Consider the following 18,823-nt stretch of genomic DNA (forward strand, 5'->3'; position numbering starts at 1 on the left):
AAAAGATTAATTGTTTAATTAATAAAAAATAAATTCATCAAAGGTTTAAATATGTAATTTTCCAAATTTTTTTATATTGGCGGGATAAAGTAGATGTTATTTGCGCCAAAAAATTCAATGACATTGCCCTTTCACTTTCCCGGCCACTAGTCTACAACAACAAATGATCTTCCACAAACTCATAAAAGCAAATATTATTCCACCTATCCTTTGCTACAGAAATTATTTGGGCCAAATTCATTCAATTTCTCCATAGATTCCTTCATTCCATAATCTTCTCCAAATTCTAGTGTCTCTAGAATATGAGAACAGTTCCGATTGACTATCTCCTACTGGGTTTCTGATTTTTTCTTTCTTTATAGCCATTATTTCTAATTTTAGACGATCCAATCGGAGAGGAGTGTTATTGCCGGTGTCCGAGGAAGCTGTTAACGCTGCTCAAAAAGGTTATTTTTGTGCTGCGGAGAACTGGTTCTATTGACTTCATCGCTGCTGGTGGTAAGGGTTCTTTTATAAGAGTTTTTGTTTAAAGTTAATTTAGGATCTTATTATGCATATGAAGCATTGTAGATTTTGTGGTTATGTGTTTTTTAATCGTGTTTGCTGTGCTAATTTAGTGGATATGTGTTCTTGTGTCATGGGCTAAGAAATTTCTATTACGAATTTATAATTCTAAATAAGGGTAATAATTAGTTGGTAGAGAAATTAAGAATTCCAGAATGTCACCGATTTGCATGTTCTTGGTATTTCTTATTCTCCTTCTTGACTTTCATCTCCATTGTGCACAAGAAGAATCAAAACCTCCTGTGGATTGGGTGTTGAGTGAGACTCTACCCTTTGTTGATACTTCTTACTGTGACTCCTTCTATATGTAATTAAATGCTTTGTCTTTAGTGTAACCGTTTAAGGTAAAAAGTGTAAGTCTACAAGCTCGCTTGATGGAATCTATGATTTAGAGACGGACTAGATTGATAGAGCACAGGGCAGAACCTGGTTAGTAATTTGGTTCAAAGCCAATAACACAATAGGATTTCCTCGTTTTAGTGAGTCAGTTGTAGTGACAACGATCTATTTAAAAGGATAGTTGCCACCCATTAAGCAAGCATGTGAGAAAGCCTCTATCTAAGTGTTTATATGATTTAGAGTTTTGACCAAAAAGGCCTTGTCACGAGCTGAACTCGAACTAGCACCTCTAATCAGGAAGGATAGAATTGGCTTGACTGACCCATCCAATTTCGAATCGAGTAAAAAAAAAGTTTGTCCATTTTCCTGTAATCAATATGGTCTTCAAGTTGTGTTCTCTGGATTTGTCAGTACTCGTTTTCCTTCGTTAGATAAGACAGCAACAGATAACATAAATGCGAGGTTTAATTGATAAAGAATGTGAGGCTGAGCAGGTTAATAAAAATAAATAATGAATTTCTACTTCAGGGTGCACTTTAAACTGTATAAGCGATCTCAAGAATGAAAGTATCTCCTTTATTACATGTTGAAAATCATGCATTCTTTCATTTTATCAGGAAGCAGTGTTTTTTTTTATATCCCTTGGGATATTTTTGGATCATGGTGATAATTGGCTTCCGCTAGCTAATTGGTTTGTGTCTAGGAAGTAAACACACGACTAAGAGGAGCATACTTTCGGTTTGCTACTCTCACTCTAATTCTATTCTTTATTAGAATCAATATGGCTTGTCTAATTCTAATAAGAAATTTCCTCATTTCAATAGAACCTTGACTTCAATATTTTAGCTTGCCTTAGACTTAGAGCTTATAAAGAGGAATGGAGAACTCTTAGCCTGAAAAACAATTGGCCCGGCTCATTACTACAGTCCTGAACATTTCGGCACTATGTAACAGATAGCGCCACTGATCCATTGCAACTATTGTCCATGATGGATAGCAGCTTGGCTACCTAAATACAGGTCCATATCGTCACTGCTAGGAAGAAACACTGCCATAGCTTCTGCTGCCAACGTTTTGACAGCAGTCCCATTTTTTTAATTTCAATAATATGTACACTAAATCAAGTTTGCTTGAAATCATATCCATCTTTGGCAACAATTGCCATAGAACATATGTATCTAATAATTTCAAATTTCCAAAACTATTTTGCAAATCCAAAATAATGAAAACTGATACCTCATATATATTATGCCTACAAATCTAAAATGATGGCAACAATTTTGACAAATCAGACCACTATTCAAGTGACCTGCATGCAATTATATTTATAAAAATAATGTTGAATTGGTACTAGTTTCTCCCTGCATCTTCCATCTTTGATAATTATTAACAGCAGAATGAAACCAATTTCTTGAAAGAAATAATTATGATTTAAGCTTTAGTGCATGCTAGAAATCCTTATCTATGGAGTGCAGATTTAAGAACGAGATAAAAAAGAAAGGGTCATTCAGGTGCCAATTAGGGAAATGAAAATTAATTTTGATAAATCTCTCATCGTATGCCCGTGTCACTTGATTAGTGGTTTGATTTGTTAAAATAGTGACAGCCATGGCATGAACTGTTAAGTCTGTTAGTTTGGGTCTTAGGCGACTAACACTAAATGATTAGAGATTTAATGTGTCCAAATAAAAGATCGAGGGTTTAATACACCAAAAAATTAAAAGATAAAGGATCCTAAGATGCTATTTGTCATATATATATATATATATATAATAATAATAATAAACATAATATAATCAATTCATAAAACTCTAAAAAATCCAAATAAATCTATACAAATTAAAAAATAGACCACCTAACCCAGTAATGTTAAAAAAGAGTACAAGTACATTTCTAGTTTTTCTTTTTATTTTCAGAAACAATGAACTAAGAATTACTATTATCATAAAAATCACTACATAAAAGACCATATGAATAAAGAATGTGGAACCAAATATTGTGTTATCCTACTCCTAAAAATAAAGTAGTTTCTTTTTGGAGAACAACTCACTTCCTCTTACATGAACAAAATCATGGTATAAATTGAAAAAAACAAAACAAATCAAAAGTTGGATCCAATTAATTAACAAGTCAAAATTTTATTAAATTACAAATACATATGAATTTAAAACTTACTTAACTATAAACTACATAACGTTTGGCTTTTTATGAGTAACTAAGGTTTAATAATATAATTTTATCATTTATCTTATTTGTATCATTTTTTAATTTGCAAATATTATCCAAAGAATTAATAAGTGATATTAATTGTTTTAATAGCTGCTACTTTTTAGAATAGCTTAAATATGACTAGACATGGAGGAAAGACAAATTCAAAGCAACCACTTAATGAGTATGAACAAAGGAGGCTTATGGTAATTCAAGCTAACAAGGGGAGATTGAAATCCTTGGGCTTAAAACATATTGCTTCCTCTTTGACAAGTTTAGTAGAAAGTACACAGGAGAAGAAAAGAAAGGGAAGAAGAGAAGCTACCAAGGAAAATGATGAGTATGTTCCTGATGATGATCTTGTGGAAGAGGAATGTGAGAAAGAAGCCCAACTTGCATTTTCAAAAAAGGTATGGACACAAAATAGTAATTTATAAGTTATATATGAATGTATAATGTATTCTTGTTATATGTTTTGAAATTTGTTTCAGGCTAAGACAAATTTTTTGAAAGAAGGACATACAAAAGGTAATTTCATTCCACCAATGTCACTGGCTAGAATTCATAAAATGAAGAAGAAACAACATGATGCAGTAGTGGGAAATAAGGAATCGGATGTGGTACAAAAAGGTCAATCTTTATACTTTTTTAAATTGGCTTAAAAATCTATGTATTTTGGATATAAGTAAAAGCTATTTTTTTTAATGCAGTCTTTAGTAGCCAACAAGAAACATATCAAGATCAGAACAATGAAGAAATTGTTTTTCTTGAGGAAGGTACAAGCTAGTAATAGTTTAATTTTTTTTACAATATGGGAGAACTACTGTCATACAGTTCTCATATGTCCTTGTGATAAATTATAATTTTTACTTTTTTCCCTTTCTGATGTAGGTATACCTAATCTAAATGAGGATCCATTTAGTGGGAATCATGAGCATGCTGAAATGGAGAAAGGTATAAGACATGTTCAAAATCTAATTACGTTTTTTTTACTTAATGGAAATATTTTTTTTGTTAATAGTTTAAATATAATTTAGAATTTAATTTGACTTTTCTTTTCGATTTTTCAATATAGATAATCAAGAAGATACTATATTTCAAGACAATATGGAGACAAACTATGATCAGGATGGACAAAATGGAAAAGGAGTTGGGCTTGAATATTCTCCTCCTCATGATCTTGATGGTGAATGAATAAGCAGTGTACCCCTTGTGAATATGGAAGAGGAACTTAATATTCCAGGTTTGAACTTAATATTTTCCTAGTGAGTAGTACTTGGTCAATTACCTTACAAAAGTTTCACCAAACATGTTAAGTGATAAGCTCTGATGTGGTTCAGTGGAATTTCTAAGGAGTGTATTTATCTAGATATAAGAATAGTCTCAATCCATATTATATATGTTTCTTTATTGTTTGAAGCATAAGGATGGAGATGGAGAAGATCCATGTATGTCAATTGAAGATGGGAGGAAGCTATAGATATTAGAAATAACCTAAAATGCCTTAAATTTGACATATGGGAAGAGTTAACTTTAAATTTGAAGAGGAATATTGACTTTGTTTGCTCTTACATTAGTATAATTGATGACTAAATTATTGAGTACAAATTACACTCTTGAGATGAAAGAGTGATGTTGATTAACACAGAGAGTGAAAATGTATTATGGTCAGGGCCTAAGAATTATCAATTATTAGTGAGATAATAGTGGGTTTCACTCATTATGTTGGTATGGTGACTTTGTTTTATATGTTCCTTATGCATTAGTTTATTGGCTCAAAGCAATATTTGATTTTTTTGTTTCTATCTATGTCCTTCATAATTAATTAGTTAGTAATTTCTTTACTTTTACATAATTTCCATTAGATCCCTCTTTGGTTTCTTTATTTCATAATAACCGTTTTGTTTATTTTAGATCATGATTGTTGTTTATTAATCATGAACTCGACTGGTGTCGTATTTAGAGATGTCATCACTCGGTATATATATGTATGTATGTTCTGATTATATATGGAGTGTTATACTGCTATTTTCAGAGGTAATTTTTCTGATTGTAACTTTTTTTTTTTCTCTTATTAGATGATTGATTGACATCAAGGAGCAGCTGGTGGATGAAGTGTACATTGTAACTTTCAAAAGCTGACCATATTCAATTTTACGGTTTCTACCACTGTTATTCGTACATGATACACTAATAGGGAATATAATCTTTATATTGGATACTTTTTCTTTAGACTTATAGTTTTCTTAGTATATACTTTTTTTCTAGTAGGATTTTTTTATAGTAGTTTCTTTGTTGTATAATAAAACAATTTATGTTTATTTATTAATTTTTATTTTTCATTAAGAATGCTTAAAATTTTAAAATTTATTTATTTATTATTCATTTATTTTTATTGATTTTAATGTAGCTCCATCCAATCCATAAGTTCATCCACTACTAATAATAATAATAATAATAATAATAAATTAAAATTAATAAAAAAATTTTATCAAAATTTGGTCAAGTTTGCCATGATTATCCTCGTGGCTATGTAAGGTTTCTAGCTACGAGTGTTTTATTTTAGCCACGATTATGCTCGTGGCTAAGAAATATTTCTAGCCAGAAATGCCATATTTTCGCCACGGCTATGCTTGTGGCGAAGTGAGATTAATTTCCATGGGTTGCTATATTTTGCCACGGGTATTTTACTATGCCACGAATTTGTCTGTGGCAAAGGGATATGATTAGCCACGGATTTTTTCGTGGCATAAAAATCCATTTATGCCACGACTATTATTTTTCCGTGGCAACTATCTAGCCACGCTCACTTGCGCCACAGGAGTATCCACCTTGAATTTCCGTGGCTAAGTAGCATAGCCACGAAAATATTACACTTGGGCCATGATTCTACCCGTGGCGCAAATGATGATTTGTTGTAGTGAATCTTGATAATGTGAAATAATTTTGTGATCTTGGAGATTATTTCTATTTCACGCCCGATGCCGATTGAGGTCGTCTAGGGTCGGGTGTGACAACATGAGCATGATTGGTGGAAAAAAATATATATACATGTACCATGTAATTATTGGTAGGGGGAGTATTACTACAGGAATATCCTAAAATTACTCATTATTGAGTGCTACGAACTGCACCTTCAGTCCTCAAATCAGAACTCTTTAGATTTCGACGTTAATTCCCCGTTAATTTGAATGGTTTTGTGTATTTCAACCTTGATTCGTGTGGAATTGGTGCGGGCGTGCCAGGGAAGTTAATTCCCAATTAATTTTAATGGTTTTGGGTTATGAAATGCGTGTTAAACATGACTTCTTGAAAACGAAACGATTGGACGAAAGATTCAAGGATTGAAAAATAAAAACATTCTTGAGTTCCTAGTTCCACTATGAAAAGCTTTACTACCTCAGCTAATGGCATTACAAAAAAATTAAAATCAACACAAGGTTTTGGGATTTTTTTTTCCTTTTTTATTGATTTTTGTAAATATTTTGTGATTACGATGATAAAAAAATTGGAAACGAAAGCAATAATTACAACTGAAAAGAGTACGTTAATTTCGTGAAGAAATTACGTTTGACAAAGCAATCAATTGTAAAAATGAAATTTTGACAGAAATGGAAACTGAAATTAACAAACTTGGAATTAACTTGGTTTGATGAATCCTCTGCATCTGTAGTTGAAAATTGGCTTATGATGTGAATAACGACTGTTGTAATTGATTGAATGGTGAATTTGTATAAAATATGAACTGCAAGCTGAAATTTCGTATAGAATAATACTTCTGAGCTTTTCGGGAAGATAACAATTGTGACTTGATGGGAAACTTAAATTTAAGCAAATTGAAGGCTTGGAGAATGAAATTCAAGGTTTAAGGATGAAAATCAAAGCTTTAGAACAGAGTTTGATCGCTTGGGAAGAACATATTTTAGAAGAACAACTTCAGAGGAATAACTGAGTTTTGCTGTAGAGATTGATTGAATATTGGTTGAGGTTTGGAATGATGGATTGAGATCCTATTTATGAGTTCTTATATTAAGCACACGGTCTTCTATGTCACTCGGAAGACCCCCAATTCACATTTGGACACGTGTAGTGTGACCCCATATAATAATTAAAATAGTGGGGTCTCTTATAATATATGTGGGTCCGAGTTACACGTATCAAAATATGTATAGGAGGTCCTCCATTTGACATGGAGAACCGGATGCTTCTAATAATTTGCCTCTATTTATAGCCAATGATCCAAGCCTCAATCCCATGAACTCCTAGTTTTGCTCCATTAATTGCGACTACTGATAATGCAGAGTTTGAGAGCCAAAAAAACGTGGGTAGTGAACAATTTAACGTGAGAAAATGACATCCAGGTCACCGTCCGAGACCTAGCCAGGTCTCGCCGAGACTTGACTTTTTGCTGAAAATTTTCTTTTCCAAGAGCCCATCTTGCTGAGATCTAGCTAAATCTCGCCGAGGCGGACCAAATTTTTTTTTTTTTTTTTGTTAGAGGTTGATTCTACTTATGTCATTGATCTTTTTTAAGAGAAAATGTGGTTCCTTGGGAGATTCGTCCGGAATGGATACACATTATCTTTCATTAAGTTCTAAGATGCAGTTGGTAATTTCAAGAAAGGTACTCGTGTTTCAGTAACGAATATAGGATTTGTTCATTGGGTGCTAATTTTAGACGTGAATGCGTACAAAAAAATTGATAAATTGAACTCGCTGATTTTTTTGTTTTTACATATATATACATATTATCATTTGAGTGGTTCAGAATCAATTTTACAAACCATTGTAAAACTTTTCAAATTTAAACTAGATTTAGACTACAAAAGTAATATTGCGTCGGTTTGAACAAACATAAGGAAATTTATCGCATACCATATATTAATCAAGTTGGATTTCGTAATTAAATACAAAATCAATAAGTTAATGGGTTAATGTGCAAAAATGCTCCTAACGTTTTGGATTAGGAGCAATTTTACCCCTAACGTCTAAAATTGTGCAATTTTACTCCTAACGTTTTTAGCCAAGAGCAATTTTACCCCTAACGTTGATAATTTGGGTCCATTTCAGAAATAATTCATTAAATTGTCTGCTCGGCCATGAATCTTGCCGTCTACACTTCACACGTGCGTCATTTTAACACTAACAAATCACAAATATATATTGGGATGTGAAAAAATAAAAAAAAAATATATTGTCTTTTGTACGAATTAGACAAAAAAAATCAAAAAATTCACCGAATTTATAAATATTAATCTTCAATTCTATTATTAAATTACAAAAAAACATGAAATCATTTTTTTAGAACGAATTGATATGAAATTGGTGCAAAATAAGGAATAAAAATATGTGTTTTATAATAGTGTCTGAAATTGACCCAAATTATCAACGTTAGGGGTAAAATTGCTCTTGGCTACAAACGTTAGGGGTAAAATTGTACCATTTTAGATGTTAGGGGTAAAATTGCTCCTGACCCAAAACGTTAGGGGTATTTTTGCACCTTAACCCTAAGTTAATTAACCACTCCGAACTTTAATTTGTCAGAAATATAGGACCGAAACCATTCATAATACCGCCCTCCTATGTCCCTGCCCTGCTCGTGTGGCTGATGGTCTGGCAAAACATGATTTATCATCTATGGAGTATTAATCAGGGCCGATCCTGAGATTTTAGAGGCCCGTGGACGAATTACCAAATGGGGCCCTAATAAACAAATGAAAAAAATAGAAAAGTAAATTGTATAAAAGAAAATTATTTAAAAATGAGATTTTTCTTGTTACATTTAACAAAATATCTAATAAAAATATTTTATATTGCTTTAAGTACCCAATTTTTTATATACAAAATGATGTCTATGAGCATTTCTAGAAGTAAATTTCCTAAATTTAATAAATTATGAAATAGTTCTAATAGATTTTATGCTCTTTACGATACAAAGCATGATAACATAAAAATGAAAAACAAAATTTGAAAATCACATTATTTAACGAGATTTAGCGTCTAAGTTCTTGAAATTGGAAGATTTTGATACGTTTTTCCCAAATTGCTTTTGAAGACCGAGTAAATCAGAATCTGATAGAGTTTCTCAAAGACAATAAAAAAGGCTATTAGTAATTGGAAGTTTCACAGTGAGGTGATTAGAAAACAAAATTGATTATATAGTTGATGAATTAAGAAGATGAACCGAGGATGTAGGATAATATTACTGTTTAATATTCTTTGAGATTGGAGTGTGATTAAAAAATGGAGAGAGAAATTATAAATTTTTATTGGGATTGATAGGTGGGAAAGATAATTATAGAAATACTTTGAGAAAAATTAGGGAATTGATGCCCGGAGTTTTTATTAGGAAATTTGGAAAAAATCCGAGATAAAATAGGGAATTTAGAAAGACTATTTAATAACTAATGCCAACGCTTTTTATTTGGAATAACTAATTTGGAAAGAATCTAATGCCAACGTTTTTAACTAACTATAATTTTTTTTTGAATTTAATCAAGTATAATTTAATAGGTACTACTAATACATTACTATAATTGTGGCCATTCTCATCCTTGGACCCTGGGCTGACGCTCCTCCTGCCCATGCTCAGGAACGGGTCTGGTATTAATCTGCTTATAAATCCATATATATTTATCAAAATTTGACCTTAGTATTAAATTGAATTTTTTATTTAATTAAATCATCAACATGTTATAATATGAATTAATTAGTAAGTGTATTAATATATAATTAATCAAAAGTTGACGATGAAGATATAATCTAATATATTATGTAAGTGTTAACATTCCTTTTCTTTCATTATAATAAAAAGGATAACATAATATGTTCCTTTTTTTTATAAAATATAATATGTTCCTATAAATATATATTTTTTTATTAGTTTTGACTTATTAAAACAAACAAAAGAAATCTAGACTTGTTCTTGTCTCGTTGCACACTGCACGACTTTTAAATGAGTGGACCAAAAAAATACAATTATTATAAAGATGGAAGCATAACATAACATTTGAAGCAGCAAAAAATATTCTTCCATGGCTTCTTCAACCTCCGATTCACGGTGGAGTTATGACGTTTTCTTAAGTTTCGGATCTAATGACGTAAGGAAAGGCTTCACCGGCCACCTCTTTGCTGCTCTATGTCGGAGTGGAATCAACACTTTCATCGACGAGGAAAAGCTGGAACACTGGAGCGAAGGAATTGGGGAAGCATGCTTGAAAGGAATCAAAGGGTCAAGATTATCGCTTCTAATTCTGTCAAAAGACTATGCATTCTCTACTTGGTGCCTCCAAGAGCTTGTCCAAATCCTAAAATGTAACGACTCAGACGATGTTTGGCCCATTTTTTACGATGTTGATCCATCTCATGTCGAAGAGATCAAAGGAAGCTACGAATTGGCGTTTGTTGAGCATCAGAAACGTTTCAACGAGGATATTATTAAGGAGTGGAAAGATGCTTTGCAACAAGTTTCTTACTTGAAAGGTCTTGATCGATCAAAGCATTTTGATGGGTAAGTTTCTCCTAACAAGATAACATGACTAAATTTTTTTATCTTTAAAGCTCTTTTATATAAATACATCTAAAAGATGTTATTTAAATCACATAAGTCTAATAATTTACGGAGCCGTAATGGAGTCCTGATAATTTATGGTCCTACAACGAAATAAGAGATGAGGGTCTTTAATAAAAAAGAATGTAAGCAAAAATTTAAGATATACTTTAGTAAATGATAAACAAAAAAACATTTCATTAATAATTGTATGGTACATATTATTACATTCACCAAATACAATTGTTTATCTAAAATAAAAAATATGTTTCATAATTTTTTTTAAATTAAAAAACTAATTAAACCTCTTTAAAATCTAGAATATCAATTATTTGAGCCATTTATATCCTAAATGGCACTCCCTTCATTCCTTTATAGGTCATTCTAGGATTCAAAAAAAAAATTTAATTTAGTTTTTTTGGTCCTAGCATTAATTTTTTTTTTGTCTTAGTGCATGCGTTTTTAATATTTCAAAACTTATTCCCCAATCATGACATGATGGAGATTTTTTTTAGTTAACCAATGTAAATTTATTGATTTGACTCTATATTAATTGTATTTTTTAATTTGTATGAAATACTCTAAAATGGCTTATATAAGAGCATCTTCAATGCAAGCACCCTTCAAAGTTGCCAAAACTTAACACATAATCTCAAAATATACTATTTTATTTTCTTTATCATCCACATCACTTTGGCAACTTTTTTTTTAAAATGCCTTAAATGCTAAGAACCTCTAAAAGTTACCACTATGGCCCCACAAATTATTATTTTATACATAATTTCTTTTAATAATAAATATTGTCATAAAAATTCATCAATAGTAGGTAACTAAATCATTTTTTTATATTAAAAAAAAAAGTAAGGGTGTCAAATGGATGCCAAAAATTGGCAACATTAACATAATCATTTAAGCAATCTTTGTTACTCCAATACAAAACACTCTTTCAAGCACCCTGTATTGGAGATGCTCTAAGGGAATGAAGGGAGTATTAATATATATATATAATATGTTTACTATATATATATATATAGACCTAATAAAAACATTTGGGTCCCGCCAGCACTGGGCCTTGAGTTGGCGCACTCCTTGCCTAGGCTGAGGGTGAACCTGCATTGACCATTAATTGTAACTATAAATCGCTTTGGCTTGTGCTCAGACAAATCAAAAAATGAAAATGGAAGAGGTCACTAAAATTTTCTTTTTACTTGCAGACATGAGGCAAACAATATCGATCATATTATTGAAGAGATAACAAGAAGACTAAGCCCAAAAATGCTTCATGTTGCGATACATCCAGTTGGGTTACCATCTTTAGCTAAAGAAGTAATTTCATTAATGGCTATCGAGTCAGAAGAGATACGAATACTGGGAATATATGGGATGGGAGGCATCGGTAAGTCAGCTATTGCAAAGGAGGTTTACAATTCAATCCACCATATGTACAAAAGTAGTTGCTTCCTTGAAAATGTTAGAGAAGACTCAAGTTCTAAAGGCATAGCTCACTTGCAAAGGAAACTTTTGAGTGAAATCTTTGAAAAAAAGCATGAAAAGATCCAATGTCCAGAAACAGGCTTGAATGTAATCACAGAAAAACTATCTCAAACCAAGGTTCTTATTGTGCTAGATGATGTTGATGAACGTGATCATATACATAAAATTCTTGGAAATTCTGGTTGGTTATTTCCAGGAAGTAGAGTGATCATAACTACAAGAATCAAGGACTTTTTGAATCCATCTAAGTTCTATTTTGAATATGAGGTTGATAAAATGGAAGTCGATGATTCTCTTCGTCTCCTTAGCTTACATGCTTTCGAACAAGATCACCCAGTTCAAGATTATGTTTCTTGTGCAAGCAACATGGTAGATTATTGTGGGGGAATTCCTTTAGCCATTGAAGTTTTGGGTTCCTCTTTGAGTGGCCAAAGTGTGGCTGTATGGAATAGTAGGTTGGAGAAGCTCAAAGTGATTGCCAATGATGATATCCATAGCAAGCTTAAAATAAGTTATGATTCTCTTGATGAAATTGAACAATTTATATTTCTTGACATTGCTTGTTTCTTCATAGGGTATGATAAGAATTATGTCATGAAAATACTAGACGGATGTGGTTTCTTCCCGATTCAATGCATTAGTACTCTCATCCAAAGATGTCTAGTGAAGGTTGGGTCTAATGATAAGATCGTGATGCACGATTTGCTTCGAGACATGGGAAGAGAAATCGTCCGCCAAGAAAATGCCATAGATCCTGGGGAGCGTAGTAGATTATGGTATCATGAAGATGTAATCGATGTTTTGATAGATAAAATGGTAATTAAGATTTACATATTCCTAATTATCATAATTTCATATTAATCAATATCAATGCATAACATTTATACTTACTAATATCATGCATCGATCGATCCTTTTACAGGGTACTAATGCAGTACAAGGCCTTGTTCTGAACAAGTCAGGAATAAAATACACATGGAGTACTAAGACGTTTAAGAAGATGAAAATGCTAAGATTAGTTCAACTTAATTATGTTGGCCTGACAGGAAGCTATGAGCAAATTTTTAGCAAGTTGAGGTGGTTGTGTTGGCGGGAATTTCCTTCAGAATCTATACCATTCGATCTCAGTCTAGAAAATTTGATTGCTCTTGATATGCGATATAGCAACCTCACACAGTTTATGGAGTCAAGAAAGGTATGATTATTTTTTTATTTTTCCGAAGAGAGTAAGAAAAACCAATATTTCTGAGTTTCTTTAGTTTCTTGCAGTCTTTAGAGAAGTTGAAGTTCCTTAACTTGAGCCACTCTCACAAGCTTATTGAGATCCCTAACTTTGGAGGGTGTCAAAACCTTGAGAAGTTGATCTTGAAAGATTGCATTAGATTGGAGAAGGTTGGTGACACAATTGGACTTCTTTCTAATCTTGTTTTCTTGAAGTTTCAAGATTGCAAAAGCCTTAAGAATCTTCCTCGAAGCATCGGTAGTCTTAAAGCACTCGAAAAGCTTAACATGTCAGGATGCTCTAAACTTGAAATGGTGCCTGACTCCATTGGACATCTGGTAAACCTTATTTTTCTTAGTTTAGAAAACTGTGAGAACTTCCAGAATCTTCCAGGAAGCATTGGTGGGCTAAAATCACTCCAAGAATTAACCTTATCAGGATGCTCTAAACTTCAGGTATTACCTGAATCCTTTCAATTTTTGGCAAGTCTCATTTCCTTGACTTTACAAAACTGTGAGAACCTCAAGAGTCTTCCAGAAAGAATTGGCCATCTACACTCCCTGGAGAAGCTTGACATGTCAGGATGCTCGAATCTCGAGGCTTTGCCTGAGTCTACTGGACATTTTAAGTCCCTTCTTTTTTGGAATTTGCAAAACTGCAAGAATCTAAAGAATTTTCCTTGTAACATCTTTGGTCTAAGATCACTTAAGAAGCTTACCTTGTCAGGCTGCTCAAAACTTGAGGAATTACCAGAGGATCTAGGGAATTTAAAATCCTTGATTGTTCTTAACCTTGATGAAACAGGAATAGTTTGTTTGCCTGAAAGCATCAGAATTATGAAAAAGCTTGAAGATTTGACTTTGCGTGACTGTCCTCTTATCTTTTCACCTGGAAACAATTCACATGCTATCAGAAGTCTTCCATATTCTATAAAAAATTTGGATCTCAGGTACTGTAACCTATTGGATGATGTAATTCCAAATGATCTTCAGAGATTATATTCCTTGAAAGAACTGAAATTGTGTGGCAACAAATTCACAAGCTTACCAACTAGCATATGTAGCCTTCCAAACCTTGACAAGCTTTACTTGAATGCCTGTGTAGAGCTCCGATATATACCACAACTTCAGTCAAGTGTAAACACCTTGGAAGCTGATGGTTGTTTATCATTGGAAAGTATTGATCTAAAAAACTCTCCAGATAGTGTAACATTGAGGCTCCTAGGGTGTATGAATCTGAAAGAACTGAAAGGCTTTTTCAACTTGGAATGTTTACAAGTTGAAACCGTTGAGAAACTCTTAAGAAACTCAATTCCAGACTCGATTGGAGACTTTTCCGTATGCAAGATTGTCCATGAAGCAGTTGGTAATAAGATTTGCCCGTTGCAGGTAGAGTGATTCCTTCTCTTTTTAATTTATCTCTTCTATTTCAGATTAAAATGTACAAATTAAATTTTTCTGACGAAATTCAAATTGAAGTTTTCCATGTGGTTCTTTCCTAATTAAGACTTTATGAGCAGGCTCTTATTGAAAGGGGTGTCTATAGCATCTTCTTACCAGGAAATGAAGTTCCAACATGGTTCAGCGATAGAAGTGAAGGAAATATTGTATCTTTACAGGTGCCAGAGATTGATGCAGGTTCAACAATAATTGGAGTTGTTACATATGCTACTTACTCATGGAAAGATACCTCTAACTCTTGCTACTGTGCACCTCTTCTCTCAATCACAAACAAAACCAAAATGTTTGATTGGGTGTATCATCCAAATGTGACCTTCTTTTCAAGTCATGTGGACCAAGATATTAGTTGGATGTGCTACTGGATATTCAGTAATCACAAGAAGAATATGAATGATTTATTAGATACAGGGTGGCTATTTAAGGAAGATACAAGACAAGGGGATGAACTGGAATTTTCATTCGATATGGGATTTGGAATTAGTGTTCGAAACTGTGGCATTCACCTACTTTGCCAGCCTGCTAATCAGGCTACCTCACTTTCGGATGAGCTTGCAACCATTTCTTCTGCAGCATCCAGGCATGATAAAAGGTTCTTTTCTGCTTATGCAAACTTATTAACAATGAAAGATGATGGAGAAATAACATTCACACATCAACGACCTTCCAATAAAGAATTCATGGAGTAAGAACATGCATGTTTTTAATGATAGTTTTTTTTTTACGGCGTAATGTATATTTACACCCTTAAACTAGGTAAGTTTTGTGTAATAAATTTAAAAACATATGACACACCTATAGTTGATATGTCATCTTTGACGGATGAGGCACGCACAATTTTTTTTTTTCTATAGCACGCATGTCACCTTATCCGTCAAAAATGACATATCAAAGATTTTGTGGGTAGAAGGTCTAAATGAACCAACTATAGGTGTGTGATAGGTTTTTAAAGCCAACTATACTATAGTGATAGGTTATTTTAAAAGTTCAAAGTGTCAATAGGCAACACGTGTCAAGTTTAAGGGTGTAAATATATATTAAGCTTTTGTACCGTCACAATGATTTCGTTTTCTTTCTATTGGCTAACAGGTGGGGTAAGAATAGGAATAAAAGAACAGACGAATCATTATCCATGATGTTGGAAAAGCACGAGGGATATCAAGATTTGATGCAGGGACTTGCTCTGTAGAGATCCGGAAAAGAGATAAAGAGTTAAGGAAAAACGGATCCCTATACTAGAAAGGGGAAGATCCAAATAAGACATGGTTATGTGACCAAAGGACGAGTTTGGAAGGATTTATCATAGTTCTCAACCGATCAAGATTCGAGTAAATGAGGGATCAAATGCTTTGCTCAAAAAGGAGATTTAGATGCTAGCATATCCTTTATAATGGATGTTAGGGTGTCATTTCACTGTTATTTCTCTATGAAATATTTAGGTTTTTTTGTTAATATTTTTTTTCCTTTCTATCCTATTTTGGTCTTTCCATTTTGTTGCTTAATGTTATTGTCGTAATTTATAGCTTGTTCATATTTTATTTATATTTATTTCATATCGTTTTTGTAGAAATAATAATAATTGCATGTAGAATTTTCATCATTTTACACTTCAAAATAATTATCGTATATTTTCAAGTGTTTCCACAAAATTTTATAAAGTCAAGACACAAATCGGAAGTACAAAATGATACCTTGTTATGGGTATTATTAATCGGTGATTAAAATTGGGACTATGTCACAACTTTAATAAAATTTCGACTTTGCATCCCAAATTTATTAGTGTTGGGAAACTGTTGAACGCCTTTTTTAGTGAACTGGATTGTGTCGAGCGTGCCAGTAATTTTGTGGAAAAATTACAAAAGTTGAAAATCTAACTTCTAAATCAAAATATTGTGTGAAAGCTTAAAGGATATAAAAAAAGCTTAAAGTTCGTCAATCGATCACTACTTACTAGCTATCTGACAGTAGTGAAGATATGCGAAAGAGGGAGAATGCGCGGAATCGGATATTGCTGTAGTTGATGAAAGAGCTGTAGTGAGTTAGGTACCGCAGGCTATTCCAACATTTTGGAGAACCACTTTATTATATTTACGGGTATCGAGATTAATTGAAGGAAACGATGCCTAAATTGAAATTGAGGATAAAAGGAAATGCTTGAATAATTGGAATTGAGATTCTGAAATTGAAAGGATTACAGATATAGGAATTGAATTGGAAGAACTTGGAATTTAAAATTGCAAGAAAGTTTGTAGAACTAAAGCAATTGAAAATCGAAAGATATTGACAATACTGTTGTAGAGATTTTGCTAAGACTTTGGAGTCATTGTTGAGTTTTGTTGATTGTTTTGATTGTTGATTGAGTTTGATGCTTCTCCCTACTGCCAAAACTTGTATTTATACTGTAAATATAAGTAGGTAACTGTCCATCAAGTAAGCTCCACGTTTTAGTGAGAAAGTTCCAATAAGTTCTATAACTGCTCTCATCCGCTAACTGTTTTTTGCTGCTGAATTATACTTTTCTGCTGTAAAAAATATGTTGGAAACTGCCCATCAAGAAAGTTCCATATTTCATCAAGTAAGTTCCACGTTTCAGCAAGTAAGTTCCACGTTTTAGTGAGAAAGTTATGTAACTGCTTAGCAAGGAAGTTCCATAACTGCTTTCACCCACTATCTCCTATTTTTGCTCCACTACCTCCCCACTATCTCCACTACTCCACTTTCTAACTTCCACGAATGTGTGCAGCTCCACCATTTATTTAATTAGATAATTTTCCAATTTAGCCAGAATAATTGGTAAATTACCATATCGGCCTAATACTTCTAATTTCTCACACATTTTGACATAAAAGATACAATTGGCAAAATAATATCAAATCCAAGCCAAATTAAATTGCATAATTGCCCCCCCCCCCCCCCCCCCCAACTCCATCAATTATTTTAATTTGGGCCAAATTAAATAGATTAATTACAAAATTGACCTAAATTAAAATATGGGTGAAACAGAAATAAAATTCCAACTTTAATAAAGTTGGCAGAAAATTACCAACTTTTAATAAAGTTGGGAATTAATATTAAGTTGGGACCTTTCCCAACTTAATTAAGTTGGGACAATGTCCCAACTTAGGGGTGAGCATGGTCCGGTTTGGTCCAAAAATCGAACCAAACTGAATTGGACTGAACCAAATTACCTCTATTTTTTAGGATCAAACCAAATCAAATTATAATTCGGTTTGGTTTGGACGGAACCGAATTTTTTTCGGTCCGGTCCGGTTTGGTTCATGTTTGGACCAAACAAAGCACTAGAGACCTACAACTATTTGTACATTCACTAACTGAACAATTATATAAAGACAATAATCATATAATTAATTTTTCTTTTGTATATATAATTAGTTGAGAGAGAAAAAAACATTTTTAATCATTTTTTCTTTTCTATGTATAATTAGTTAATTAATTTAAAACCTTAAAACTAAAAGTAGTACATATTGTATATCGGTTTGGTTTTGTTCGGTTTTGGACCAGACCAAACCAAACCGAAAATCAAACTAGCTTAAAAATTAGAACCGAACCAAACCAAAATATAATTCGGTCCGGTTTGGTTCGGTTTTTTCGGTCTGTTTTTTTTCGGTCTTTGGATTTTTTGTTCGGTTCTGCTCACCCCTACTTAGCATCACCTCGACGAGGTGATGTAATGCACCTCGGCGATGTGCATTTCCACCACAACGAGGTGTGATGAAATTGGGTTTTTTAATCCAATTCATCGTGCAACTCATTGAGGTGTGTAAATACCTGGATGAGGTGCATGTAAAAATAGCTTAAAATATTCTGAAAAGTTCATGTTCTTATGCGGTTTGAATTTTTTACTTAGAAAAACCTTCTGTGTATAATTGTCGTCATTCATAAATGCAGGTTTGGCAGTTGGGGAACATCAGTAGACTTAGCTTTTGGTAGTATATATGACTTATCACTATAAAATGAGGTATTGGGATT

General features: G+C 32.7%; 2 protein-coding genes across 6 annotated transcripts; both read left to right on the top strand.

Annotated features, from left to right (window-relative positions):
* The first annotated feature begins 126 nt into the window (after positions 1-126).
* On the top strand, positions 127-5,363 carry LOC136228803 (uncharacterized). Of its 4 annotated transcripts, XM_066017284.1 has the most exons (8): positions 127-498; positions 1,521-1,641; positions 3,223-3,521; positions 3,603-3,741; positions 3,822-3,887; positions 4,003-4,065; positions 4,187-4,354; positions 5,190-5,363. In XM_066017284.1, the coding sequence occupies exons 3-7, from the start codon at positions 3,249-3,251 to the stop codon at positions 4,303-4,305; spliced, it is 660 nt and encodes a 219-aa protein (XP_065873356.1). In that variant the 5' UTR covers positions 127-498; positions 1,521-1,641; positions 3,223-3,248; the 3' UTR covers positions 4,306-4,354; positions 5,190-5,363. The 4 variants fall into 4 exon arrangements, with proteins under 4 accessions (XP_065873356.1, XP_065873353.1, XP_065873354.1 ...); XM_066017281.1 differs by lacking the exon at positions 1,521-1,641 and having other exon boundaries at positions 128-498; XM_066017282.1 differs by lacking the exon at positions 1,521-1,641 and having other exon boundaries at positions 128-498; positions 3,237-3,521.
* Positions 5,364-10,069: 4,706 nt separating this feature from the next.
* Positions 10,070-16,358, top strand: LOC136228828 (disease resistance protein RPV1-like). 2 transcript variants are annotated; one of them, XM_066017307.1, is made up of 6 exons: positions 10,070-10,621; positions 11,875-12,970; positions 13,077-13,349; positions 13,424-14,764; positions 14,896-15,425; positions 15,923-16,358. In XM_066017307.1, the coding sequence occupies exons 1-6, from the start codon at positions 10,146-10,148 to the stop codon at positions 16,020-16,022; spliced, it is 3,816 nt and encodes a 1,271-aa protein (XP_065873379.1). In that variant the 5' UTR covers positions 10,070-10,145; the 3' UTR covers positions 16,023-16,358. The 2 variants fall into 2 exon arrangements, with proteins under 2 accessions (XP_065873379.1, XP_065873378.1); XM_066017306.1 differs by having other exon boundaries at positions 10,072-10,621; positions 14,896-15,518.
* The last annotated feature ends 2,465 nt before the right edge of the window (positions 16,359-18,823 follow it).

Source organism: Euphorbia lathyris, chromosome 5 (assembly GCF_963576675.1).
Source record: "Euphorbia lathyris chromosome 5, ddEupLath1.1, whole genome shotgun sequence".
In the NCBI taxonomy this organism is placed as follows: Eukaryota; Viridiplantae; Streptophyta; class Magnoliopsida; order Malpighiales; family Euphorbiaceae; genus Euphorbia; species Euphorbia lathyris.

Coding starts and splice junctions, on each gene's coding strand:
- LOC136228803 (XM_066017284.1), top strand. CDS start 3,249: ATGACTAGACATGGAGGAAAGACAAATTCAAAGCAACCACTTAATGAG. Junction 3,888..4,002: donor AATTGTTTTTCTTGAGGAAG/GTACAAGCTAGT, acceptor TTTCTGATGTAG/GTATACCTAATCTAAATGAG. Junction 4,066..4,186: donor GCATGCTGAAATGGAGAAAG/GTATAAGACATG, acceptor TTTTCAATATAG/ATAATCAAGAAGATACTATA.
- LOC136228828 (XM_066017306.1), top strand. CDS start 10,146: ATGGCTTCTTCAACCTCCGATTCACGGTGGAGTTATGACGTTTTCTTA. Junction 12,971..13,076: donor ATGTTTTGATAGATAAAATG/GTAATTAAGATT, acceptor ATCCTTTTACAG/GGTACTAATGCAGTACAAGG. Junction 13,350..13,423: donor AGTTTATGGAGTCAAGAAAG/GTATGATTATTT, acceptor AGTTTCTTGCAG/TCTTTAGAGAAGTTGAAGTT.